Source organism: Dipteris shenzhenensis, chromosome 6, assembly GCF_047967505.1.
Source record: "Dipteris shenzhenensis isolate YYH24624 ecotype China chromosome 6, Dip_SZ_1.0, whole genome shotgun sequence".
Lineage (NCBI taxonomy): Eukaryota > Viridiplantae > Streptophyta > Polypodiopsida > Gleicheniales > Dipteridaceae > Dipteris > Dipteris shenzhenensis.
Genome location: NC_141601.1, coordinates 28,801,222 through 28,829,100, shown reverse-complemented (window position 1 = coordinate 28,829,100; position 27,879 = coordinate 28,801,222). Strand labels below are relative to the sequence as shown.

The 27,879-nt window shown below is 40.5% G+C and overlaps 1 protein-coding gene across 4 annotated transcripts in view; it reads left to right on the top strand.

Annotated features, from left to right (window-relative positions):
• The window catches only part of LOC147901018 (protein ENHANCED DOWNY MILDEW 2-like), a 68,816-nt gene extending 55,512 nt beyond the window's left edge, over window positions 1–13,304 (top strand). For all 4 annotated transcript variants that reach the window (XM_087375385.1, XM_087375388.1, XM_087375386.1 and 1 more), the window contains exons 16-20: window positions 37–147; window positions 2,982–3,053; window positions 3,265–3,383; window positions 10,817–10,880; window positions 11,121–13,304. In XM_087375385.1, coding sequence (XP_087231511.1) covers window positions 37–147; window positions 2,982–3,053; window positions 3,265–3,383; window positions 10,817–10,880; window positions 11,121–13,214 — 2,460 coding nt within the window. In that variant the 3' untranslated portion in view covers window positions 13,215–13,304. The remainder of the gene's footprint in view (window positions 1–36; window positions 148–2,981; window positions 3,054–3,264; window positions 3,384–10,816; window positions 10,881–11,120) is intronic.
• Window positions 13,305–27,879: the final 14,575 nt, after the last annotated feature.

Sequence of the window (27,879 nt, the reverse complement as noted above, 5' to 3'; positions counted from 1 at the left end):
TAGACTAATTTTTTCTGATGTGAATTTTCTCTCTAGGTTGTGGATTTTTGTTGCGGGGCGAATGAATTTTCTGTCTTAATGAAGAAGAAGCTGGACCAGATGGGGAAAAAATGTGACTTCAAGAATTTTGATTGCATCCAAACAAAAGTGGGTTTATTGGTGTTTTTGAAAAGTGCTTTCCTTTCTTTGTTAATGAACATGTTCCTACTTTTTGCTTTCATTGATTGGTGGTAGCTCTTTTATGGACATTGCCAAACTTTGTATTACAAAGTTAAAAGAAAAGTCACTGATCAATATGCCTGTAGTGAATGGGGAAGAAGGGACTAATGTAGAGTAGTCTAGTGAGAGTTAAAGGGGATTTTGGAGGGGACTATAAACTCCAAACCCATCATTCATGTACTCACTTCGATGTGGCCTCTAATCTTAACCTACTCTCGTCCCTCCTCCTACATTCTTCCGCACTCTCTCTTTCCCTCCACCCTTACACCCTCTCTCTCTCCCTCTCTCTCTCTCTCCCCCCCCCCCCCCCCCCTATGCCTTTTTGTCTCTCTCTTACCTTCTGTTAGTTCTACCCTGTTCTCTAAACTTATTGGTATCAGAGCTCTTTGCTTGGGCTTTGTATTTATGCGCTACCTGTTATTTCCTCGATTGGAACAAAATAAAGGTAGAATAACCCTCGCCGTGAACAGTCTGTCGTTTGCTTTTGGTATGTCCCCATGTTAGGGGCAAATAGACTGCTAGCAATGGCTATCACTTGATGAATGCAAAACAGTAGAGTCTGCTCTTGCATCGTCGTTATACGAGATCCTTTCTAGCTGTGATTGAGGACACATTCTCTACCTTTGCACAACTTTTTGTCTGACGTAAGGGCTATATACTGCTCTTTATACCTTTGTGATGGAGTCATCTATCTTGGTCCACCCAGTGGTGGACTTTGATGAGTGCTCACATGAGCACAGTGGGTCCTTTTACCTCAACAACCAACATGCCTAGATTTGTGTTGGGTTCAATGTAGTCCACAGCAGTAGGAGAGAGGGCAATCCTTCTCTCAGTCTTTCAGTATGTAGTTAGGAATACACATCATGGGGTTCATGCTCCCATTGTACCTTTTCGCTATAGAATCGAAGCTAGAGGGGGAGGAGGGAGGGGGGAGAGGTGTGGGAGCGAAGGGGAACTCGTTCTCATACCAAATGTTGGAAATGGAAGCGAGAGAATGGAGCTGAAGCAAGCCGGAGTGAAATTGCAGCAACAATAATGAACTACAAAGCTAGGGTAGTGATAGAGATGAAACCCTAGAATGAACTCTAACTAGGTTTAAAAGCTGTGTTGCGACTAACTCACCCACAAACTTAACCTCTAATTGAGGTTAGGGGTAATTGACTTTAATAAAGGAAAAAAGTTCCCCAAGCGCCTTATTACATAACATTGGCCAATAACCATGTTGGGCTGAACCATGTGTATATGATGGGTGTGTTAGAAATATTTATATTCCCTAAGGTGTTGCTATCCCATTCCATTCATAGGGCGATACTGATGGAAATGCTCCTGTAGATGAGGAGCAACAATATTGGGAGGCTCAAGCGGTAACTCTACTCAATATCTTTTGATGCATTGATGGGTGCTAGGAGTGCTGAAACACTTAGATTGAAAGGAGGACTTTATATTCTCTTTTCCTATCCTTCTAGCCACTTACTTCCATATTGGAGGAGGACTTTGTTGATCCTCCAGGATATACTTGGATTCACCTTCCCAATTCATTGAGGATCATTATTGGGCAGTTTCGGGTCTCTTCGTATCGATTCCGCATCGAGAGTTGGTCGAGCTGAGGGAGTACCATGGGAGAGACTCATATGCACCTTGTGTGATCTGCAGAGATTGAGTTAGAGGAGCATTTCGTTTTCAGATGCCCAGTGTACTATGAGATCCGAGGGCACTACTTCTGTTTCTTCAGAGAAAGCTCTGGGATGTTATCTTGCTTTCTCTCTTTTTCGGACCAGAGATGTTTGGCCGCTTACATTCATAGGATAGTTAGACATTGAGAGCGTTTACTTGGATTACAGAGGTAGGGACGGGACACACTAGCAAACTCTTGTTAGAGTATGATCACGAGTTCTTCCAGCCAGACTACATAGGCTCTCACTCCATGGGCCTTCGACTCGGACGTGATCTAGAGCAGGTGACGCGACACACTTGACAGAGGACCAATACACAGATTACACTTTGGGACATTCCCTCCATGTTCAGGGTTGGAGTGCGACCGACAGGGGTGACCATAGCCCTTGTCAGACGTAGAGCCACAGCCCGGAGACAGCGCGGTCCTTGAGGAGGAGGGTTTCTGCTGTGATACTGGACTAGAGGACATGTGGTGATGATGGATATTGATATGCTGTTTTTTAATGACTTTGGCATTTAGCTTTTGGGTATTGATGCTCGTTTACTAGCTCTACCCTTTCAGCTTGTTTGTATCAGGTTTCTAATAGTCTCATAGACCCAACAGTCTTCCGAAGACTTTAATGGACTCTCTCTCTCTCTCTCTCTACACACACACACACACACACACACACACACACACACACACACGGCCACTGCCTCTCTCTCCTACTCTTTTCCATCTCTCTTTTTCCTCTTACTCCCTCGTTCCGCTAGTTGTACCCCCTTCTCTATATCTACCTCGACATCTTCTCACAATGATGAAAAGAGTCAGAAATTTTAAGCCAGAATTTTAACTTGCATGCTGTGAACTACATTCTATGACATTCTAGCCATGGCATTAGTACAGAAACGCCTGCACGGGCCTATGGATCCCCACAGGCATGGAATTGTCAAAGGGTTATTGGTTGTTCTTTTTGTTAGTAATATACTGTTGAAGGAGCCTTTTCAATGGTGGGTGTAGACGAATGTTCTGAAATTTCTGGGCTTCATTGAGTCATTATTATAGCAATCCTGTAACAGCCTATGATTGATGTTATTGCTTTGTGCAGACTGACTTTAATTTTGAGAAAAGGGATTGGTTCCAAGTGAGACCGGATGAATTGGTGGATGGAAATAGGCTGGTAAGTATCCATTTTTAATTAAGTACGAGGAAGTGGGCTGACTGTAGTTGGTAAGCTTGGGTGGGGGTGCAAGTAGTTTGCAATTCTGCACTGCTATTGCAAGATGCAGCTTATTTTTCTGATGTCATAACTGTGCAGCTTACTTTTCTGATGTCATAACTGTGAAGTTATTGCAAAATGCAGCTGATTTTATGGTGTCATAATTGTGCAGATCATGGGATTGAATCCTCCCTTTGGGGTTAAGGGCCAGCTTGCAAATAGTTTCATTGATCATGCTTTGAAGTTCAAGCCAAAGCTCATAATCTTGATTGTTCCAAAAGAAACTGAAAGGTATGAAGCTTTCATGCCTTTCATATATTTTCTTGATGCACGAGGGGAAAGGGGCTTAAACATGAGACTTTCTTCAAACTCATGAAACAAGAATGCTAGGAGATTTGCTTTCTAGCTTGTTTATTGCACTAAGTGCTCACACTTAAAATAACATGGGAAAACCACTCATTTGGGCATTGGAGTTTTTAGACTAATGGAGAAGGTAACACAAAGATTCTTTGGTAACTCATAGATATGAAATCAATGATCAATGGGCAATAGTTGGATCATGATTGAAGGTTTAAAATATTTTTAATAATTATTTTATGCTAGGATTCAAAAGAATAATTTTTGCAATTGTGTGCCACCACCGTGACCCCCCTCCCTATGGAAGAGTGCCTGGCACTTGAGAGACCAGAGGATCATCAAATAGAACTTATGCTAGGCTGTGAGTTACCTAATAGACCAGGGAGAGGGGGCAGTGACAGTAGTAGGGGGGCGTTGCTGCTTCTACACCCCTTGAAATGATTAGCCAAAGGTACAGAAACAGGTTTTGCATTATGCATTTCAAATCCTTCCAATACCTTTTTAATGTGTTGGGTGTTGGAAGCAATGGAAGCTAAAAAATGGAAGCACAATGGAGAAAAACGAGATGCTGTAATAGATTGCTGCAAAACTGAAGTGTGGAGGCTCAAGGGAGAGCCAACATAACAAAACCCTAGGGCTAACTGTCCTAACTGGACTAAGTGTCCTAACTGACCTAGATGGTACATAAACTAACTGTACCAATAGTCCTAATTGACTATAAGTGGCATTTATGGATAGCCCATGAGATAGCCTACAAACCCCCCTCCATGGTATGGGTTGAAGTATCTTGGACATGGCTCAGGGTACCTAAATATCTAGTGTCATGGTTGCACATGTTCGTTCCGAAGGATATAGCAACCTATGACTGTACAAAGTACAACAGATCAAGTTACAAAAGGTACTAAGTTTAAAGCTTGTCGAAAAGCCTCAAACTTAGGTCGAGGTAGAGGCTTCATAAAAAGATATGCCAAGTTGTCTTCAGTGGGAACATAAGACAACTCAATATCACTTGCTAATAATCGCTCTCTGACATAGTGATAGTGAACCTCAATGTGCTTTGTGCGAGCATGGAAAATTGGATTCCGTGCGACAGGCCCATCAATTAAAGGGGGAAGTGCTTATTATTGACTGGTGGCCCGTGCCGAGTTCACTCTGACTATCAGTAGGTCGAGGTAGAGGCTTCATAAAAAGATATGCCAAGTTGTCTTCAGTGGGAACATAAGACAACTCAATATCACTTGCTAATAATCGCTCTCTGACATAGTGATAGTGAACCTCAATGTGCTTTGTGTGAGCATGGAAAATTGGATTCCGTGCGACAGCCAAAGCACTCTGACTATCAGTGAAGATGATGGTAGGAGCAGTCTGACATGCGCAAAGATCTGCAAGTAGCTTCCGAAGCCAAACACACTCCACTGTAGCTGTAAAAGCCGCTCTGTATTCAGCTTCACAGCTAGAAGCAGCAACTATACTCTGCTTCTTGCTGAACCAAGAAACACATGAAGTACCAAGCATAAAACAGTTGCCACTATGTGACACACGAGTGTCAGAACAAATAGCCCAATCACTATCAGTGAACCCATGCATGACAAGTGAATTATCAGTCCCATAAAGAAGGCCTAAATGCTGAGTGCCTCTAAGATATGTGAAAACACACTTCATTGCATGCCAATGGTGCATAGATGGGCTGGTATTGCGATAATTCTTTCTATCTTAATTGGTGCGTTGCCCTATCAGCTAGATTTAGATTTAGATGCTCGTTTGGGAGAGACTAAAATGAAATCGTTTAGACTTCACAAGTAGTTGTAGGTTGAATGAAGAGATTTGGACTACTTTTTGATTAGCCTTCTCCTTTAGTGCTAGCCTTCGTCATGGCTCATCCGGAGTGCCGACAGAAACTCAGTACGAAGACTTTGTATAAATGGATGCTCAAGTATGTGTGGGTGTGTGGATTTGTATGTGTGAGAGCATACTTTTATACTAAGGTCTACACCCACTGTTGGGCGCTGATGACGTCAGTGGGGATGTCATAGTAGCTAGTCTTTGCTATGTGTGATGGAGTTTATGGTTTTCAATCTTATGAGCGACTCTCGTGAGATTGAAACTGCACTATGTTGCGTTTTTAGAGGATGAGTTTGGGAATGTATCTGGATTCATCTAGGTATATGTGCATATATATCTGCTCAACTGTGAGACAACATACTGTAGATCAGGTCTCGTATGGCATAGGTAAATCAAACAACCAACTGCCTGCTGATAGAGAGTGACATCACATGTACCGCTGCCATCCTCAGAAGAGAAGTGAAAACCAGTCTCTAATGGTGTGGATATTGGCTTGCAATCCTCAAACTGAAAATGCTGCAAAAGCTGTCCTGGATTGTGACATCAAAATGCCCCTCTCACTGCTAGCAAATGGAATGCCCGGACAGTAGTGCAGAAGACCAAGATCAGACATAGCAAATGTCTGCTGCAAATCAACTTTAAAATCTGCAATTTGCTGAGCATGTGTCCCAGTTACAAGCATGTCATCCACATAAAGGACTAAAATCAGCAAACCTGTCCCACGCTTGCAGATGTAAAGGGTAGCCTATGTAGGGCTATTTTGAAAGCCAAGTGTGAGCAAATGAGAATGAACTCTCGAATACCAAGCCCGAGGTGCTTGCTTCAATCCTTAGCCTTTTTCAAGCGGCATACCTTGCTTTTAGAACTGTCAACCTCAAAGCCAAGAGTCCCACGCTTCCGGATGTAAAGGGTAGCCTCTGTAGGGCTGTTCTGAAAGCCAAGTGTGAGCAAATGAGAATGCATTCTCGAATACCAAGCCCGAGGTGCCTGCTTCAATCCATAGAGGGCCTTTTTCAAGTGGCATACCTTGCTTTCAGAACTGTCAACCTCAAAGCCATGCGGTTGGGAAACATAGACCTCTTCTTGCAAATGCCCATGAAGGAAAGCTGTCTTAATATCAAGCTGATGTATCTGCCAATGAAAGTGGGCAGGAAAGGCAATAACAATGCGAATGGTAGTGATCCTGGAAGTGGGAGCAAAAGTCTCCTCAAAGTCAATGCCATGCTGTAGAGCATAGCCCTTAGCAACAAGATGGGCTTTGTAACGGTCCACTGAACCATCAGCTTTCCGTTTGATCTTGTAAACCCACTTAGTTCCAATGGCATTCTTGCCATAAGGCAAATCACACAACTCCCAAGTGTCATTTTGATGGATATAATCCAATTCAGCTTGCATGGCCTTCATCCAACAATCATTCTGAAAGGCATCTTGATGACATAATGGCTCTTCATTGCATGCTGTAGCAACCAAAGCATAAGCAATAAAACTAGCATGCTCTTTCCGGACAGCTGCTCTCATACGGGCTGGCAGAGGAGTGTCTTGTTTGCTGTCTTTTAATGTGTCGAGGAGCCAACGGGGTACCTTTTTAGGCTCCTGAATTTCTGCTCTTTCTTGGTCAAGAGCCCGGTGCAAAGGATCCTGATCGATGATAGGCATATCAGGCTGAATTTCTGCATGCACATGGGGCTGTAAATGACCAACAGATGGAGGAGGGACAACCTCAGATGGAACATCATCTCGAGCATATGATGAAAACAAAGGCATCAAGCTGTCAAATATGTCTGGGGCATCAACAATGGGCTGTTTTTGACAGTCCAGCAAAGGCATAGTGGAAGATTCATCAAACACAACATCCTGACTGACAAAACACTTGCCCGTGCGGGGCTTATATAGCTTATAGCCTGTGCTTTCTGAACTATACCCAAGAAAAATGCATTTAACAGCTTTATCATCCAACTTAGTGCGTCTCTATGAAGGCACATGAGCATAAGCTAAGCATCCAAAAGTCCTTAGGTGGGAAATGCGAGGCTTACGACCCGTCCAAGCCTCATAAGGTGTGATAGTCTGCAATGCCTTTGTAGGACATCTATTCAATATATAATTTGCACACATGACCGCATCCAACCACAACTTATTAGGCAAATGTTTGCATTTCAACATGCATCTGGCCATTTCCATCATTGATCTATTCTTCCGCTCAGCCACGGGATTCTGTTGAGAAGTATAAGGCACAGTGCATCGATGATTAATCCCACGGGAAGCCCAAAAACCAGCAAACTCCTTCGACATGTATTCACCCCTCCTGTCGGTATTAATGTGAGCAATGTGCAGCCCACTCTCATTCTCAGCCAAGGCAATAAAGTGCTTGAAGCATGAAGAAACATCAGACTTGGATTTCAATGCGAAAATCCAAGTGTACCTGGTGAAATCATCAATAAAGGTAACAAAATAGTAGAACCCCCCAAGAGCTGCAACCCTCAGGGGTCCACAAACATCACTATGAACCAAATAAAGCTTACATGAAGCACCAACTCTTCCATCCTTGGGAAACGCAGCATGGTGCATCTTATCAAGTATGCATGGTTCACAAACATGTTTGGTAGGCATATGCATTTTGGGAAGATCCACAACCATATCTTCCTTATATAACTTCACCAGGGCTCCAAAATTGAGGTGTCCAAACCTCTCATGCCACAAATGAGTATCTGCCATGGTAGAAAGGCATGTGCATCGGCAAGTGCAGCATCATCATCTGAACATCTGTCATTAGCATCAAGTCTGTAAAGACCGCTAGCCACATGTAGCAATGGCTGAAATAGAAATCAGGTTCTTACGAATGCCTGGAACATAAAGCACATGCTCTAGAGTGACACTACAAAAACCAAAGAAGTAAGAGCAACTTGCCCAATACCTTTCACGGTATATGATGCATTATTGGCACATGTGACACTGCCCCCCTTAGATGTAAGCTCCAATGAGCTGAATAACTTCCTGCAAGAATTGATGTGCTTGCTAGCACCACTATCAAAGAACCAGGCATCACGAACATCTGAAACTGCCATACAAGCATCATGAACATCAGGATTATACTGACATGTAACCAAGAAAGCCCAATGGTGGTGTTGTGCACTTGTCGTCGAGACAATTACTCATTACATGTTGAGGCTACCCTGTGGTCCGTAGGATATGATAGTTTTCTTGTTTTTTCATGACACATAGGATTCAATTGGTCTTCGGTTGAGGCATGGTGGTGGCATTGATAGGGATGATTTTCCATTTAGATGATTCCTCGGCCCACGTAATAGATGGAGTGGGCATCGTCTCTCAAGACATTCATGACTCCTCCTTATCGTGATGGCAGCACTAGGAGCTTTCACCAAAGGATAGCATTTGGGAGACAAGAGCCGGCACCACTGTTTGGAACATTTGTGTTGCATGCTACACTTCAGTACGAGCTATAGCTAGCCTTATCAACACTTGGCATGATAGCACCTGCACCTTGGGAGCCACGTGGGAGCATGGCACAGAGGGTTGTTGGAAGACCTGCTAAAAGGCACCAGTGATTCTACAAGGCATGGCGTGTGGCTCATGGAACGAGGAATCCATTGGTTGTATGCTCCTCCATCTTGGATGTTGGTGTTAGCTTTCGTGATACCCTAGGCCGTGAGTTGGGATCTTGAGAGAGAGGTTGCATAACAACCACCATTTTTAAGTGTCTAATAGACGCTTCTTGTTGGGGGAGGGTGAGGGATGCCCATTTTGATGAGCATTATTGATACGAGCAAGAAGTTTGTTTATTGGCATGTAGAATCAAAACTTATTAGTGGCTATTCTCATTAACCACAAACAAAAGCAATAACATAGAGCCACATCGATATTTTAAATAATAAAGTAATTTCTAAAGGAAACTAATTATACTTATGGTACCCATTTTGCCAATTGGACTCTTCATGCTACTAATTACGAGCATTCTTTGACTTGAGGGTGGCCAGTATTGTATTTGTTCTATATTTTGTTCTCTTTTCATGCTTTGAATCGTTTGTTGACAACCTTATTACAAAGCTATTGTGATGGCGAGCATTCTTTAAACCTCTTCTATATGCTATACGTCATATTTTGGTATTCTTATTTGCTCTTTGACCACATATTGCTTCATGTGCTTTGTCATGAGGCAAAAATTTCACATTCACTTCGTACACACTTTGCATATGTTGTGTGTTGGAGGAAGAGTCAACATAATACCAGTCCGGGGCACTCTTCCCCATGGAGGGCTATTTCTTGCGTCACTCTCTCTATCCCTACACTCTTGTCTGTAGCGTAACATTAGAAAAATAGACAATATTTTGAAGCGAGCGCGCGCATGCGAGAGAGAGAGAGAGCTTTGCATTTCATGCTTCTTGGTTTCTTAGCTTTTACTTTCCAAGACACTATTGTTGTTTTTTACTGTTGCTCTAGTACTGATTCATTGTTTGGGACCATTCTTTTATTCTTTCTACAATTAGTATACAGTATGTTGTTGTTTTCTTCGTCGTGCTTCTTGGTTCATACCATGCTACTTTAAATGTTGTGGCGCTCACAGGGTCATTCCACTACTCTTGCAACCATGACGAACAAATTGCAACAAAGTCATTGACTTGTATTGTGTAATGAACTCTCTTTTCTCTACATAGTCCACAAAGTGGACATGGAAGTAGCAATTCAAATTCCATTCCAAAGTTCCGTGTAGGGCACATGTCCTGTGGCCAAATGAAAATCATTATCTTTTCACATTTCTTCAATATATTCTATCAATTTGTGTGTCTTTTGAATTGCAAATGCATTGCATTCATGCACGATGAATATCTTACCTTCATTTCTTCTTTGAATACAATAAAAGATTGCAAACCCTCTATTTCACTTTGAGATTTATCAGTGGATTCCTCTATATGAGCTTCATTTTGGATGCACTTCCTTGGTTGAATTGAAGGTAAAAGAGACTCGAGGGTCTTTAGGTTTTGATTTTGTACCAAAAGAATAGTAGTGACATTGCATTACTGGTTTTCCTTCCTTTAGAAAAAAGGGAGAGTAATGTGGATGGCTATGACCTCTTAAAGCTTCATCACCATTTTGTAGAAAGGTTGAAAAAGCTAAACATTCTTTCTAGCTTAGAGCATTCTATACTTTCGTTATGGCCACCTATTTTCTTCCCACATCTCTTGATGAAATCATCTATTGTCTTCAGATCTCTACATTTTAGCTCTCTTGAGACTGTGCTAAAAAATTGATCAATATCCTGATGTGTATGTTCAACATACAGAAATCCCTGCTGTGCAACCATTCAGCATTCATAATTGGACCTGGCTTTAGAATCTCATAATAAAACATTGATCTCAGATGAAGTATTTTATCAAATGATTCTTATTTTATAGTGGTACCTCTTGATATGGGGTCATGTAGGATTGAGGTGAATTTCTATTTCTGTCTGAAAGCTTCTTCAAATGCTTGATTTTGTGTGTTTTTTGGTCTGCGGTTGCATTCCTAAACAGGTTAGACCGGAAGCATGACAGTTATGATCTGATATGGGAAGATCTTGATCTTTTGAAAGGACAGGTTAGTCTGAAAGATTTTCAGTTCAGAAACTCATGCCAACTTAGGTGGATCCCTACTTTGCAGCTTTACATGAAGCCTTCGGGAGTTCGCTTTGTTATCCAATTGTTGTTTCTATAGGAAGGTCTTTTCATGAAAGTTTATTGTGTATATAGTACATGCAAGATATCCTCTAAGAAGTATTTTCTTTGTTTGTTTTGCCTTTTGTAAATTTTCTTTGGGGGGCGGGGGCGGTATACACAGGCATTTTATTTACCAGGTTCAGTTGATCTGAATGAAAACCCTCTAAATGACTGGAATACCGTTGCTCCTCCACTATTTCTTTGGAGCAGACCTGACTGGACCCCTAAGCATAGGCAAATAGCGCAGGATCAAGGTCATGTGTCACAGATTGTGACTTCTGGTCCACCTCGGTATGCTGGTAAGCCTGGTATTCCACAACCACGCTCCACGTCTCCATTGCTGATGGTTGACACTGGCACAGATAAGCTAAGGAATCGCAGAGAGATTGCTAGCAAGCAAGACATTTGTGTCAAGGAAGACATATCTAACTTTATTAGGTCGAAGGACATATGTAAGGATGAGTCTTTGGACAATAGCGATGGACTTGGAACAACCCTGTTCCCTGACAATCCTGAAGAGGCAAGGATTAATTCAGTGGCTGAAGAGAAGGGGGTCCAACGTAATCAAGCAACCAGAATGGTTTTAAATAGCAGAGGAAGAGATATGGAAAATAGCAAATCTTCTGAAAGACATGGTTATCGTGCTGGGAAAGCTGAGACGTCAAGACGGGACCAATGGAAAAAGGAATCCCCAGAAGCAATTAAATATGCTGCAGATTCCAACAATGATGCATCCAGACAGGTGAGGAAGTCGAATGAAAGATACAGTCGCAGTACCGCCACAAAGGTTGATATTACCAAATTTGATGAGCAAATGTGGAAATCTCCTGATAAATACAGACGCAATACGGAAGCTGAACCTGGTGGAGGGAAATCACCTGATAGATATGATAGACATGGTCTTGTGGAAGCACCAGACACATCTAGACCTTATGGTCAAGGAATGAACTCCCCCAAAAGATATAAACAAATCATTGAATCAAAGAATAATTCTGTTGGGCACAGTGAACAAAGGAGGCATTCACCTGAAAGGTATAGTCGACATGGCCTCAGAGTTAATGAAAGGGCAGCGGAGAAATCCAGGCTGTCACCTGAAATTTATGGTTATGTGCCTGAATTTAAAAGTGAGAAAGTCAGGCATGGTGAACGTAGAGAGCTTTCATCAGACAAATTTGAGCGCAGTTCCGAAGTGGATCTTGAAAGACATCATTTCTCAAAGAGAGATGGAAATACTGATTCTTTTAGGGATTATGATACCCTTTTGAAGAGGGTAAATTCAGATAAAGATTACCCTGATTCTATTCATCACAGACAGGGGTCACCTGCGAGCAGACTGGACTGGAAGTACGAGCCAGAAAACAGCAAAGGGCCATGGAGCAAATATGACAACTATGGGAGTAAAAGAGTTTCAGAGGACTTTGAAAGAGCAACTGGCTACCTAGATAAGGACTATGGAGATGCAGGCATACAAAAGAGAGGTTCAATCTATGAGGAGAGCATGCCATACCAATCACAAGAGGGTGCTTATAGGAAGATGGATTATCTTAACCAAGAGACCTACAGTGTCGGGAGACAGGACGTATTGGGCTTCCAGAGTATTGATGGCCTTCATAGGAAGAGAGACTATGATGATGCAGTTATTCAAGCAGCAAATGGCTTAGGTGCAGCATTTGTGGCCAAAGGTTATTCTACTGAAATGTTTCGGGGACAGAGTTATAATGGCCTTGATTTGAAAGCAGCTGGGCATTTTGGTGAAGCTACAATTGACAGGCCTGGCAGGAATGCAGATTTCTACTCTTCCAATGCATCTGGAGGTGTATATGGCCTACAAGGGCTTAAGTATGGAAGAGACGCTCATATTGAAGCAGCGATGGACCCTTTTAGTAAGTATGGAATGCAGGGGACAACAGACTTGAGGCCTAAAAGCTCTTACCATTCAAGCTCAGGTGACGGAATACTGTCCTTATCCGAACATAGCCTCAATCGTCCACCATTTCCTGGGAGGGGTTGGTTGGAACCTGGTCTGTCGACACCCCCAACTTCCTTGTACCAGCAACCTGCTTTGCGATTAGGGGAGGCTTCATTGCATCCCTCTCATGGTCTCTTTGATCATCACAAGAGTCACCAACCATCCAACCTTTCTCAGTATCCTCTACAAGGGAGGTTTACCGGTCCAGGAAGGAGCCAATTCTCAGGAGGGTGGATTGATGACTGACTTTTATTCTTCGAGATGATTTTGTCATGTATTCATGCATTTTATAAAAGTTTGAGTGGCTTTCCGGAGAGCATCTGTGTAGCCTTGCTAGTCAAATGTCCACTTGAAAGCAAGTTTTGTTGATGTCCAAGCAAATATTGTTGTTCTAGCTGTGGCAGACTAATTCGATCAAGGAGACTGTTTATCATCCCATCCCCACTTCCCTGCTCCTCCTTCACCTTTTCCCACCATTTATTGGCAGGTCACCCTACCATGGCAAGGTGGGGTGCATCCTGCAGTTTCGTATCTTTTCCTCTTCTATCTGCGCCTTAACAAGGCCGCAAGTGCAATGTGTGAGTTATGATGTGATCTCTCACGGGAGGATGATTTTTCTACTCAAGTTGACATGGGAGAGGAATGAAAATTATATCATACACTATATACCATGGTACAATTATAAAAATCTATTAAATAAATGTTGAAAAGAACACCAATAGAGCTGCTCAAGAATCCGTGGAGTCGAACTGTTAACAACATTGGCTATAATGATTTCCTCCATAGGAAAAATTCTCAATGAAGTGTGATGATGTTCTTGTTGATAATAAAAATGGGGATGCTTAAATATAGCTACTATCAACAAGAATGTCATTTTTACTAGAAAGTAAATTTCTATTTCTCTACTAGAAAGTAATGCATCTCAATGTATTTTGTTTCAGCATGACATACGCCAGCTGTGTGTTGCACATTTTGTTTGAATAGGATGTTGTTGGATCTCTTCAAATAATTTCGATCTCTGACCAAAGTCTTTGAACCATACCGATTCACATGCATCATCAATCGATCCTCTTCCTATAGTTGGTTCTTTCTTACTTGGCCATGACAAGGCTGCTAAACCCAGAATAAAGAAAGATTCTTTGGTGCATCTGTTGTCATCTTACTACTGGCTATTAACATTGGTATTATCATAAAATGTGATGTAAATTGATATGATTAATCTAGTAGATTAAGGTATTGACGACGTATATGTACTAATGAGGATCTATGTCAAGAGCTTTGTTACAAGTAAGGAATTCAATGTTGGATTCTATGGGAGTTAGTTGTTCGAAGTCATGCAATGGGACTACTACAGGGCTTTCTTTCAAATCAAACTCGCTGACTTGAAATTATTGTTAATTAGTATGCATAGGTAGCCTACTTTGATTTCTCAACCCATGATATAAAGTTTGGGTTTGCTTGAGCACGGAGCTTCTAGGTGTGTTTATTGATTATTGATTAAACTTGAGATTATGTAGTCCTCTCTTTCATGGAGCGGAACTTTAAACACAACCTAGACCATCTATATTTTTGTTTTGGAAATGAAAAGAATGAATAAAATCATGCACATGAGATGAGAGAAATGAAAAGAATGAATAAAATCATGCACGTGAGATGAGACGTACGTGTTTTAGGAAGGCATGTGCATCCTCAAGGATCGGCCCTTCCTTGGGTGTGACGTGTGTTGGGCACTATGTAATGCATAGTAGGGGGTTTGCTTTTTGATGAGAAATTCTTGGTCTTTATATTGGTATTTTGTCTTTACTTGAGGTTAATGAACATTCTTGTCATAATTTTAGTGCTATTGAATTGTATGTATCATCTGCTTCTTGTCTACTTCCAGATTAAGTTCTTCATGACTTTTAGCTACACACATGTTCCATCACTCGCAAAATCACATATACAAAGAATCAATACACAACACGAGTCACACTCACTCATATGAGAAAATAGACAACTTGAGTGATAGATCTTAAAAGAGGCAACCAAATAACTTTAAACTTGTGAAAGAAGAAACTACTCAAAGAGAACGATATTGACTACTAAAGATACAACATGCTTTACAAAAAACTAATGTGCGAGGAATCTACAAACTAACATCATGAGAAGCATTAGGAAAATGGCTTATGAAGGTGTAAACATTTCAATTTGTAAGATTGGATATATTCTAGTCTTACAAAGGTATATAATATTGTGAAAAGCATTAGGAAAATGGCTTACGTCTCTTGGTTGCAATTTTGTAAATGGGATATGGATTGTCAAGGTAAAACTTCGCATTTGTCCTAAACCCAGAGGATATTTCTTTAAGTACAATGGGAATAAGATGGAAATAACACTTTTTCTCCATTATTTTCAGAAACCCACATTGTACTATGGGGTCTAGGACCCTTGCATAAGGATGGGAACTTACTTTGTTAAGGCCCTTATATCAAGCTAGCCAAGGTTTCGACCCCTTCAATTCTTCTCAGACCTTGGTTCAAAATTAAGGTAGTTTGGTAGCACATCACAAGGTGCAATGGAGTGGTTTCAATTTTTTGAGCACCATAAGTTTCCATAGGGCTTATTAGGTGTCTTCATATAACAATGACTAGGTCACGGCATATGGAAAGATCATGAGATAATAGTATAAGCAAATTACTTTCTCAATTGTTTTTATTATTGCTTTATCTTTGACGTTCCTCCCACTAAGTAGATTCTATAACCATCTAATTGCATTTGCCATATTTTGAACATACTTCTTTCCTAGCACCATCATCCGCTTCTAGTCTTGTCCATGAATTAGCTTACAATATTCTCTCATTTAAGCTACTATCAACTTGTTCATGAATTGGTTAGATAATCTCTATTGGGACCCATGAGACCGTTTTGAATTTGTAATAATAGATTGATATGAAGAGATGTGTTTTGCAAAGTTTAGGGATCTACCTAGTGTCGGGTTGCTACCGCTGGTCTTACAACGCCAACTCTTGAGTCTGTTTATATCACTTTGTGATTAATTATAAGCCACATACTCTTGTATTCAGTTGCCCGTCTTTATCCTCAAATTCATACTAAATTGTTTGTGATTGACTTTTGATCACTCAGAATCTGATTTCAAAGCTACTCACTAGCAATACAAATGTGGGGGGTGGTTATGAGCCCAAGCACTATGGCAATTAAATGATGCATATGGAAGAATTTAACTGAGTTGATTGAAAGCTAACAACGTTTGCGCTCCTAGATAGGAACACAATATGAGGTAAAAATAGACATATTCACTAGGCCATTGCTTCGAGCTTTGACTAGCTAAGTTAAGAGATAAAGGTACTACATTATTACCTCATGAGAGGATCTTGGGATGTTTATAGGATTCTCTCACTTAGGTATTCTTGAGTGATAGTATAGGATGATATGGAGGCAAAGAGAAGCCTTGGCAATAAGATACACCTCTTCGCACTATTTTTCCTAATTCTTTCATCAAGTAATGTAGCTTGCACTAGAAGCATTACCTCTACCTGTACCCATTGATGTTAAAAAGTTAGTAGCAAAATATTGGTCGACTGAGTGCCCCTTAAGATGAATTCTCAGTGGTGTGTTCTTGCCTTGCGTAGATTTCCCTACCAGTCCCTTTTCTCGCTCATGATCGTCAACATAATTGTTTACTCACTATTGTTATTCATATGGATACACCATAAAAATAATTTTAATTTGTAGATAGATTTTCTTTTCTATACAAAGGTTGTCTTGACTTCCTGTTGTTATAGAAATTCTAAAGGGGAAAGCAAAAGGATGGGACAAGGCATGCCTTCTAAACCTGCAAGTCGAACTGATGTTTTTGAAACTATTGTTGTTTTTTATCGACACCACAACAAATCATAAATGAACCAACTAGAAGCCTTTGCTGCAAGAATTTATAAAAGCTCATGGCATGTGCCACAATCCTCTTGTTTTGGAGTAATAAGAACTCATGGTATGTGGTCTTAAAAGGCATAGAATGAAAGGTCATAGGTTTGTTTTAAAGAATATGTTGGGTCGTACTAGAGGATGTGAGAGCCAAAAGGTACCTCAACCGTGTCTGGCACTATTTGAAAGAGATTCGCTTTCAGAGCACTAGAACCAAAGTTGGAACACATCTTTCTAGAGTTCATGAGCAACATCCTTCTAGCTACTATATACTGCAAATAACTCTTCCACTTCTCAAGCTTGGGCAAGAATGAAAGAAAAATGGAAGGTTATGGAAATATTGAACAAGGGCCATAAAAAAGCAAGGCTAGGACAAAATAAAAGCACGAGTAAATACTACGCAAAAAGAAAATTAAGCAATAATCAAATTACGCTTCGTAGTGGTCACAAAATTAAAAATGTAGCATGGGCTGCCTATATATGAGTCAGCCATTTGATCTGACAATGGTATACATATAGCAGAATAAGAATTAAAATCTTCTTAAGTTACGGATCTAAATCAAAAGTTGAAAACTCATTTGTAGAAATTTGTTTGTGAATTGGGTACTCTAGCCCATGGTGCATGTTTTAATCCATACAAGGATTTTGCCCAACTTGCAAAGCTTCCTTTGAACATATCTTTCTAGTAGTGTCATGTAGATTTCTTCATCTAAAAACTATTCAAAAATGTTATTTTCACATCTTTTGTGATCGTTTGCTACACTTTCGATCGTAGTTGTAAACATGACAAAGGTCTCTTCATAGGCTATTCCACATTCTTATTAGTAATCTTTTGGCTTCACTTTCATTTGTATAGTCACATTGGATTGCACTTGGTCCTCACCTTTATCACTTGCATGTATCTTATGAAATATCAAAGTGCTTACTAGCTACAATATCATCTTGCTCTCTATGGGCTGGTACAATTTCTCTCATGTGGCACTCATGATAAGAGTTTTTGAAAGTTCGATAAATATCCACTTACAAGTTGTGTACTTTGCTCTTGTAGGCATAGCATGTCCCTCGATTCTAACATGATGATGCTAAGGTTTTTACTAGGCACATCCTACATGTTAAAATACATTTTCAATCTCATCACAACCAATATTCACCACATGCAATATCTTAATTCTTTGCTATCGGTCCTTGCAACATTGATGCTACTCACTGTCATGACATGATTATTTGTATTAGACCCTAGTGGATCATTCTAGGGAAATTTGGTGATTACCCTATGGTTATAACATTGTAAATTGGCCAATTGGATATAATAAAATATGCACACATATGCATTAGGTCCTAGGATGGTTAGGAAAAGGGTAGTATTGTGCATGGGTATTGCATTAATCAATGGTAGGCATAAAGAGTCACAAGCTAAGGGTAGAATAATGGGTTATGCCCAAGGGATGTGATTCCAAAAGGCATGAGGGGTTGTACCCTCTCGCATAATTCATGGTGTGTGACTATGGGCATTTGCATGCATATGGATTGTGGCTTGGGATGAGCATGTAGCGAGAGTCTAGTAAAAATACACTCATGTGGGCACCCCATTTGGAGGGCCAATCTCTCTCAAGTTCTGCATCATTCTCTCACACATGAGCATCCTGCATCCAGGATCTTGACAAGTGGTATCAAAGCCTTGATCCTCTGCCTGTGTGAATCGCCATGTGGAAGTTGTTGGATGGGTCGACATCAACGTGACCATCAAGAGTAGAACCAAGGGGTCCCTCCTTCCATTGTCCTCGTCACATTATTGTTTTTCTTCTGCTGTGGGTCGCATAGTCTGCGTGTTCCTGTGTGTGGCAGCCGCAGGGCTAGTGCCCCCTCTGGTCGCATTAATGTTCTTCTTACCTCCCTGCTGTGACGCGCTGTCTTGCCCCCTTCCATTAAGGAAGAAGTTGCTCCAACTTCCAAGGACCACCACCCCCAAACAGTTGTGTGGGGCTCACTGATGAGCGCAGGGCGATGTCAGTCGTAGATCTTTTGAGCCCCGACTATAGCAGCCACCACCTTTACTAAGGTTGCAGTAGTAGTGCTGGAGTCAGGCGGTGTGGAGTGTGCTATTGTGCATAGTGCGCAGCCCCGTAAATTGTGCCGCAATCCACGTCGAGATTTGAGTAGCTCGCCATGTGTAAGCACCGCTGACGGCACCTGCAGACCCACCAGCCACTGTCAACTTTGCTCTACTACTGCCTACAGGCCCGCTAGTTGCCCCTCAGCCTCGATCACCCTCTATATTGAAATTTCAAGACCCCCCCCACTCATTTCCCTCTAAGCCCTTTTCTCTTTTCCCCCCCTTACATTGCAAAATTTTTAAAAAAAAGAAAGAAAAAGAAAAGGCCATTACACATTGCAAGAATCGAAGAAGCACCATTGTATTGTGGCAAGAAACATGGAGCGGGTACTTCATCGAATGAGCTTGGTGAAGTACCACTATTCTTCAACTCCTTTTTTTTCTCACACACTCAAATCCATTTCACACACTAGTAGCTCATCATGAGTTTAAATTGAAAACTTGATTAGTTTCAGTTGCATTTCCAAAACATAGAAGATAATTAAGAATTCACATGTGAAAATGTTCCACAACTCACATTAAACCTCATGGAAACAACACCTTACACCCCTACCCACAAAAACATATTTGATCCATTATCCGATAACCCTCAGCCACCTACCAAACCTCCACCAAAAACACCGTCACCACCACACCACCCAAACAATGCAATCCAAGAATTTCTTCAAGGATTGTCGACAGTCATAAGTGACATAATTCAAAGAGAAATGCCCTTAAAAAGGAAATTATTTGAGGATCAAGCAGACCCTTTATAAAAGAATAAGAAAAGAAGGTCTGTTCCTAAGGAGCAGCTTGAGTTTCCAAAGTGCAACGAGGTTAGGCAACCAGAGAAACTCCTTGATTGGATTAGACATTTCCAACTGTACTTTGTACAATTTGATAATACAGAAGATGAGAAGTTAGCACTAGCTACTCTATATTTAGAGAAGGATGCGTTATTTTGGTGGTCTGTATGCCAATCAAAAAGTAGTCCAATCAAGGAGTGGTCTAAATTCTTGGAAGAATTAAAGATGACATTTCTCCCGGTTAAGTATAAGGAGGATCAAATGTTTAGATGGGAGAACTATGACAATTTGATAGGGAGACAGTGAGCGAATACACTACAAAATTTTGGCATTTATCTTTAGAGTTCACAACGAAGACGGAAGAGGAGAAATTATATAAGTATCTATCACCAAACATCTGACATGAATTGGAACTCCTAAACCCGACTAAGTTAAAGAACGCCATTAGATTGGCCGAGGCAACGGAAAGGAAAGCCAATATTAGAAGGAGAGAAGTAACACGTGAGGCATCAACTTCACAAAGTAGAGCCTTTGTTTGATTAGTTGATTCTAAATGAAATGGACGACACTTTCCTAGGCGAGCAAGAGTATGAACAATTAGTAGCAAACCAATAGGGAAACTTACTCTAGGTGGACGTGTGAAACGTCCCATTCATGTCTCCTCAAGAAAGGGATATATTGTTTCATGAAGAAAATGTTTTGGATGCAAAAAGTTGATAGATCCTAGATTCTATGATTGTTTGGAGTTAAAGAAGAAGATGGGTAGTGAGAGATGGGAGCATATTACCATGGATTTTGTGTTAGGATTCCCAAAGACAAGGACACAAAATGAGCAAATCCTTACCATTATAGATAACTTAGTAAGTAGGCCCATTTCATTCCATGCAAGAAGAAGATCATTGCCATAGAAACCGCTAAGTTATTTATTAAAGAAATCTTTAGATTACATGAATTACCTAAATCCATTACATCAGATAATGATCCCAAGTTCCAAAGCCAATTTTGGCAAGCTCTTTTTGAGAACTTAGGAACTAAATTGTGATTCTCCACCACATATCACTCATCGACTGATGGACAAAGTGAAATAGCTAACCAAGCTATTATCCAGTTGTTTGTTACATAGTTATGTCCATGACAATCCTACCCTATGGGAACTATATTTACCTCTATTAGAGTTTGTGTATAACACAAGGCACCATTTGAGCTCATCTATGGCCAAGTCCTTCCCACACCCATTGCACATTTAGGAGATAGGATTTTAGCAGCAACTGATCAGTTTGTTGAAGATGTGCAGGAAGTACTTACATACTTACATAGGTTAAATCACATATTAAGTGAACTCAAGAAGTGTACAAGAAGGCTGCGAATAAGAAGTGAAAGAATGCACATTATGAGAAGGGGGATTGGGTTCTTTTAAAGATTAACAAAAGGCATATAAAGACAATCCAAGGAAATACCAAGTTTGTAAAGCTAGCAGTAAAATCTTATGGACCTTTCTAGGTTTTTGAGGTTATACATCCGGAGGGAACTCCAGCATCATACAGGTTGACATTGCCTACAAGCTAGAGGATGAAGAATGGTTTCCATGTTAGCATCTTGAAGCCATTTAAAGGTGAACCACCGATGAGACCTATTGAAGAAGAAGAACCATAACTTGAAGACGGAGTAGAATTACTTGTTCCAAAATGAATACTATTCCATCTCCAGCTCGACATGTGACATCGAAATGTTGGAGGAATCTTGCTGGATCGCCCCGACCATTGTATTTGGGAAGTTTGAGTTTGCTCAAGGGGTGCTTGTCTTGATTGTTATTATTGCAGCCAAAATTGTTGCGAGGTTTAAAGAAATTATTCCCCTCCGCTTTGAGTTCAAGGTCACCATCATAGCGACGCCGGTCTGCCATGTCGTGTCATGTAGGAGTCAAAGGAATTGGCTGAATTTTTAGGGGGGGAATTCGGGGAAGAGGGTTGTCGGACGCATTGGTCGGAGCGTAGTTGCATGCAGATTTGGTGAGAGGTGGAGCGAGTGCCTCTACCCGCAAGTGCGCGTGTTGATGTAGGTGTGTTAGGAGTGTAGTAGGGACCATTGTGTTAATAATGTACCTAGGATTGTCCCACGTGAGTAGGGAAATGTGCCGATGCAGACGGATCATCGATCGAAGGTCATAGCGGAAATTTATGAGCGAATTAGTGCGAAAAGGGGTCCACACGGGGGTGAAAATTAACGAGTGCTAGGGATGCTAAAATAATGTGAAATGGGTTGAAAAAATTCCCCGTAGTGTGATGTTTTTGTGTGTGAAATGGCAATTGAAACTGGGTTCAATTTGGCCGCCAAACGAGTGAGTTACGAAGGGTTAAATTGGCATGAAATGTGGCCATTTATGGGTGTGGGGGGGATCTTTGGGTAAAAGTATGGTGTGAATGGACTTTAGTGGGAGGTAACTAAACTAGGGAACTCCCAATTAGTCTAACTGGCTAGTTATCCTAATTGCCTAGTTACGTTAACTGACCACTTACTTTAATTGTTAGTTAGAGGAACTGCTAGTTACAAGGACAATTACTCTAACCTAACTTAGTCTAACCTAACCTAACAATGGATCTAACTAACTACAGTTAGTTGAACTAACTATACTACAGTTAGGCTAACCTAACCAGATCCTAACTAACCCATACTAGGTTAGCCTAACCTAACCTAGGTTAGTGGTTAAGCTAACCTAGGTTGAACTAACTATACTACAGTTAGGCTAACCTAACTAGATCCTAACTAACCCATACTAGGTTAGCTTAACCTAACCTAGGTTAGTGGTTAGGTTAAATTTTTAATATTAAAAAAAAGAAATTAAAATTTTTTATAAAGGTAAGAAATTTTGGTGAAAAAAAATTTCATAAAAAATTCTTAAAAAAATAAAATTCCGACGATTAATTTTCGTTGAAAAAAAATTCGACGAAAAAAATTCAGTAAAAAATATTTCTGTTGAAAAGTTTGCGTCAAAAAAATTTCTGTCGAAAAAATTTCCGTCACCGCCGCCACGGGCAGTTTTGTGTAGCGGCCATAGTCGCGGGTGGTTGCTGGTGAGGGAGGGGATGGAGGGGGAAGGGGCGGAGAAGGGGAAAGGGGGGTAAAGAGGGGGGAAAGGGGGGTGGAGAGAGGGGGAAAGGGGGGTCGTTTTCACATAAATCATATCTCATTTCTTGGTTGGATTTCTTTATTTAAAATAAGGTACCACATGGTGCAATGCAGTTTGTCATGGGTTGTAGGAGAACTAGAGAGAGGGTGCAAGATAGAAACATTGATAACCTGGTCAATGTACGAGGAGGAGGTTGAAGGACATGGAAATCGATGATACAATATCAAAACAGCAACGGAAGATAATTTTGCAACGAATGCGAAGGGTATTCAATGCTAGGAAAAACACCTCCTCATTGAGCATCTAGCCTCAAAGCAATAGGTAGTAGATGCATTCATTTGAGCAGTGCCATCAAAACAAAGAACATGAGTTGTGGTCTCAAAACTGGTGGGAGCATTCACGGCAACAACATTAGGTCAGTTCGAGGACGACCAGGCTTGTTTCCTTAGAAATGTTAGACTAAACTAGATGATTCATCGAGTGTCCAGTCTTCCAACACCCCAGGAGTTGCATGCCCAAAAGACCATACTCTCTAATTGGAGACATGGCCTTGGCAATGTGAATGAAGTGCATATCTCAAATCAGCTAGCTGCAAAGAGGGCAACATTCGCTATGTTGTTTTGCAACATGTGTGTTAAAACTCCACTTTTTAAAGGAATCTTTACAATATGTGATATAGTAGAGCACCAATATAGTACTTTGTTACTATCAAGACCATTATATTTCAAAACTTAAATAGTACTACATTAGCATTATAGGCTGATGAATGTACTATTTAGCATGCCTTATATTGATTGTACTAACATAGTGCTATATTATTCAGTATTATCTGCTAATTATAGTTAATAGCCTTATGCCGATTGTACTGACATAATACTATGTTAGCATTATAGGCTGATAATACTAACATAGTACTACATTAGCATTATTGGCTGATGAATGTAATATCTATAATGCCTTAGATTGTACTAACATAATGCTATGTTAGCATTATGGGCTAATTGTATTATTTAGTACTATATGCTAATTGTATGTTGGCATCATAGGCTAATAATGCTAATTAACCTAGTATTTGATAGTACTAACATAGTATCATATGATCATTATACAATTTATAGTACTATGTGTACTACTGGTGATGTGTTAGAACTCTCTAGAACTTTTGAATAAAAAATGGGAAAAAAAAACTACACAAAAAAAATCTCTTAAAAAGTGAGAAAATTTTGGAAGTTTCTAAAAGCAAATGCAAGTAAAATTATAAAAGGACTGATAACATTGCATGAGATCAATTTATCATGAGAATCGTCTAATATCTCTAAGACTTTATAATGGTGCCAATAAACATCTTTCAGAGTTTCAATAAGCAATAGTGGTAATATCTCAAAGGACTTTATTGGTGTCAACAAACACTATTGATGGCAATGCATGAGATTAATTTACCATGAGAGTTTTCTAGAATATCCAACACTCAATAATGGTGTCAATAAAAACCTTTCAAAGCTTCCAAAAATCTCAAAGGACTTTATAACGGTCTAAATAAACACCTTCCCTCTCCCTCTCCCCTCCCCTCCCCTCTATTTCCTCTCCCCTCCCTCTCCCTCTCCCTCTCCCTTTCCCCCTCCCCTCCTCACCCTTATCTTCCCCTCCCTTCCCCTCCTCTCTTCATTTCCCTTCCCTTCCCCTCTCCTCCTTCCTTGTAGCTACACTCGCCCCTCTCTCTCTCTCTCATCTCCACTCTCTCTCCACCTCCTCTTGCCTATCTTTCCCTCCCCCCCTCTCTCTCCTCTTCCTCTCTCTCTCCCTCTGCCTCTCCCTCTCCCCCTTCTCTCCCCTCCATCTCTCCTCCCCCTCCCCCTCCCCCTCCCGCTCCATCTCCGTATCCTTTCCTCCTCCCCTCCCCTCCCCTCCATTCCCTTCTCCCCTCTCTCCCTCCCCTCCTTCCTAGTAGCCATAGCATCTGTCTCTTTTTATAACCCTGTGCCATGGCCACTAGTATTGTGGGGAGGGGGACAAGGAGGGGAGAGGGTCATAGACAAGGACAGGGACATGGAGAACCTTTTTTTGTGTGGAAGAGTATTTAAAAAATTGGGTTAACAGTTCTAGCCACCAAGAAGGAGGATAGGGGAGAGAGGGAAAGGAGAGGGAGAGGGGAAGCGAGGGGAAGTGAGGGACCGGAGAGAAAGGAGAGAGGGGAGGGGCGGGGAAGAGAGAGTGACGGAATGATCGAGTTATGGGAGGGTGAAATATATATAGGTATCCAAACCCCAAAACCCCTCCTGTTTTTCTCCCCTTTCTCCCCCTCTCCTCCTCTCCATCCCCTCCACTTTTTCTCCCCTTCCTCCGCCTCTCCTCCTCTCCATCCACTGCTCTCCCTTCTCTCCCCTCTCCCTCTCTCCTCCATTTGCTTATCCTACCTTCCCTTCCCTTCTCTCCTCACTCCCCCTCCCTTCCATTCTATTCCCTTCCATTCCATTCTGTTCCGTTCCCTCCCCTTCCCCCTTTGTCCTTTGAATAGATAATACTACACTCTTTTTTTGGAATTTGTCCAATTCAAATAGTATTGAGAAGAGGTTTGTTTAATTTCCTTCAATTGCAAGTATAGACTAGGGTTGTTGATTTTACTATTTAACTACTATTGGTTTCTCTGCATGGATTGAATTCGGGTGGTTGATTTTTAAAAGGCAAAGATTAAGAGGTTTCATTATGCACGCAAACAAGATTTTCTAAATGACATGCTTGACTTTAGTTCTTGTGATAATAACATGTTTTGACACCTTAACTAGCACAACACTAATAGATGGAAGTTATATTATCAAGATAGTTCTAATCAAATTTGTATGTTTTTCATAGCATTATTCAAAAACATCACTTTTTAACGTCTTTGGCTTGTATATAGGTCATTTGACACACAAATCATGTCAACTACGAGAAATATCAAAATATTGAGATTTTAGTTATCTAGAAAACTCGAATTATGTTACTTTGAAATATGCACTAGTTCATTGCATAACAATATGTTCATGATACATTAACAAAATAGCTATTGGTCATCCAAGGGTAATATACAGACACAATCTATTGCACAAGCACAATTTAAATGGGATAGGAAGTGTTAGATATGCTCAATGCCCCACCCTCCTGGTAACCACCAGTGGTCCAAGGTGCTGAAGTTGTAAGGCCCCCATATGAGGACAAGCCTGGGACACTCGATGGATCCATTGCTTATAGTGACAAACTAGTATGCAAGGTAATATAGTTGGTTTAATAATAAACTAGCTCCCTATAGTACTAAATGTAAATGTAGGTTGGATACGCTTATACATTCTGTCATTATGTTAATACGTCCCCCCTTCAAGTGGAAAATTAGTTTGTGACTAGATGCTATGTATTAGAATCAATTTATATTAATATGTTCCCCCATTTGAATGGAAAACCGATTTGTGCTAGGACTAAGATGGCATAGTTAGTTTTATATTAAACAATTTACCGTAGTCATGAATGCTAATGCAGGTGGAGTTTATGTTATAATAGCTATGAAGAAATTTAGGAGTGCTACAAGGCAAGCTCTGCACTTGTCCAAAGTGAGATTTTAAAACTCCTAGCAATACAATTTTGTTTCCCAACTTAAAGAAAGTGTAGCATGGATTTGCATAGGCCTTGTGTGGAAAACTCAACAATGACAACATGATAGATAGCAGTCTCTTGTTTGATGGCAATCCTATGGAGGACAACCCCTAGAAAATTGTAAATCTTATGGATCCTGACTTGGTTTTTGCTATCAAAATGGATGAGGAGAACAGTGATTATAATGAGGATGGTATGCAGAAAGGATAAGAAAGTAGAAGAAAGTCATTGAAAGACAAATTTCAAAGGGGGACTCATAGCCAAAAGAGGGAGATGGGATAGAAGGAGGTAGAGGGAGAGCTTGTAGAAGTGGCCACAAATAAAGGTAGGAATTGTCATGTAATTGTCTTGGGCATTCTTTCCCTTTTCTATGTCTTTTCTATTGTACTACCTATGTATTATACATGTGGATTTTATGTATTTTGGTATGTAGTTCACAAAGATGAAAAGCACAGTTCAAAGATGCTTAGGATCCTTCTCCCAACTAGCTCAAAGCAACAAAAATTTAGTCTCAAAAAGAAATCTAAGGATCATGTAAATGAGGCTAGTAAATGCCCAAACCCAAGTGTAGGACAAGGTCCTAAGCATTGAGAACATTTTATTTGAACTAGTTTTTGTTCCTTTTAAATGAAATTTTCTTTGAGATAGTTTTGTACTTTTTGTGCACAAACCATATTATCTACATTCCCTCTTATTGGTTTTGTAATTTTTCATATATTTGGATTTGTTATTTCTTCATGTATTTAGCTATACTCCTTCCTTATATTTTTGGTTATATTTTCCTGTATTTGGATTTTTATTTATGTCCTTCTTAAGTGTGATACTCAAAATGTCCCCTCTTGAAAAAGAAGTTGCTTATTTTTAATATGAATGGCATCTTGGTGAAGAGGTGGTGGAAGAGCGGCTCCTTCAATGGCCCAAGGGGGTGACTTTCAAGATTTGGGACACCATGTTGTGTCTTTATAGCTCTACTTGATGGAAATTTTGAAAGCTTTCACTACAAGGCATGGGCGGCTTTCCGACGCCGATATCAACACTAAATACAAAGTTTTTTTTAAAAATAAGTGAAAAGTGTCAGAATGTCTATCAGTGTGTATGTCGTAAAGAAAGCATTGATGTCAATGTCAGTATGGGTTTTGAGAAGTGACATTTGTTTGTGTCAGTATAGGCATCGGTATGAATGTCAGTATATATGAACATTGCAGTGGTCGTATAGGAATCAGTATATACTGACGTTTTAATAGAATTAAAAAAAAATTGTGGGGCAGGATGGGGCTTGTTTCAGTCCCATCCTATCCCATAAAATTTTTTCCCCATTAGAATCATGATTAAATGTTACAA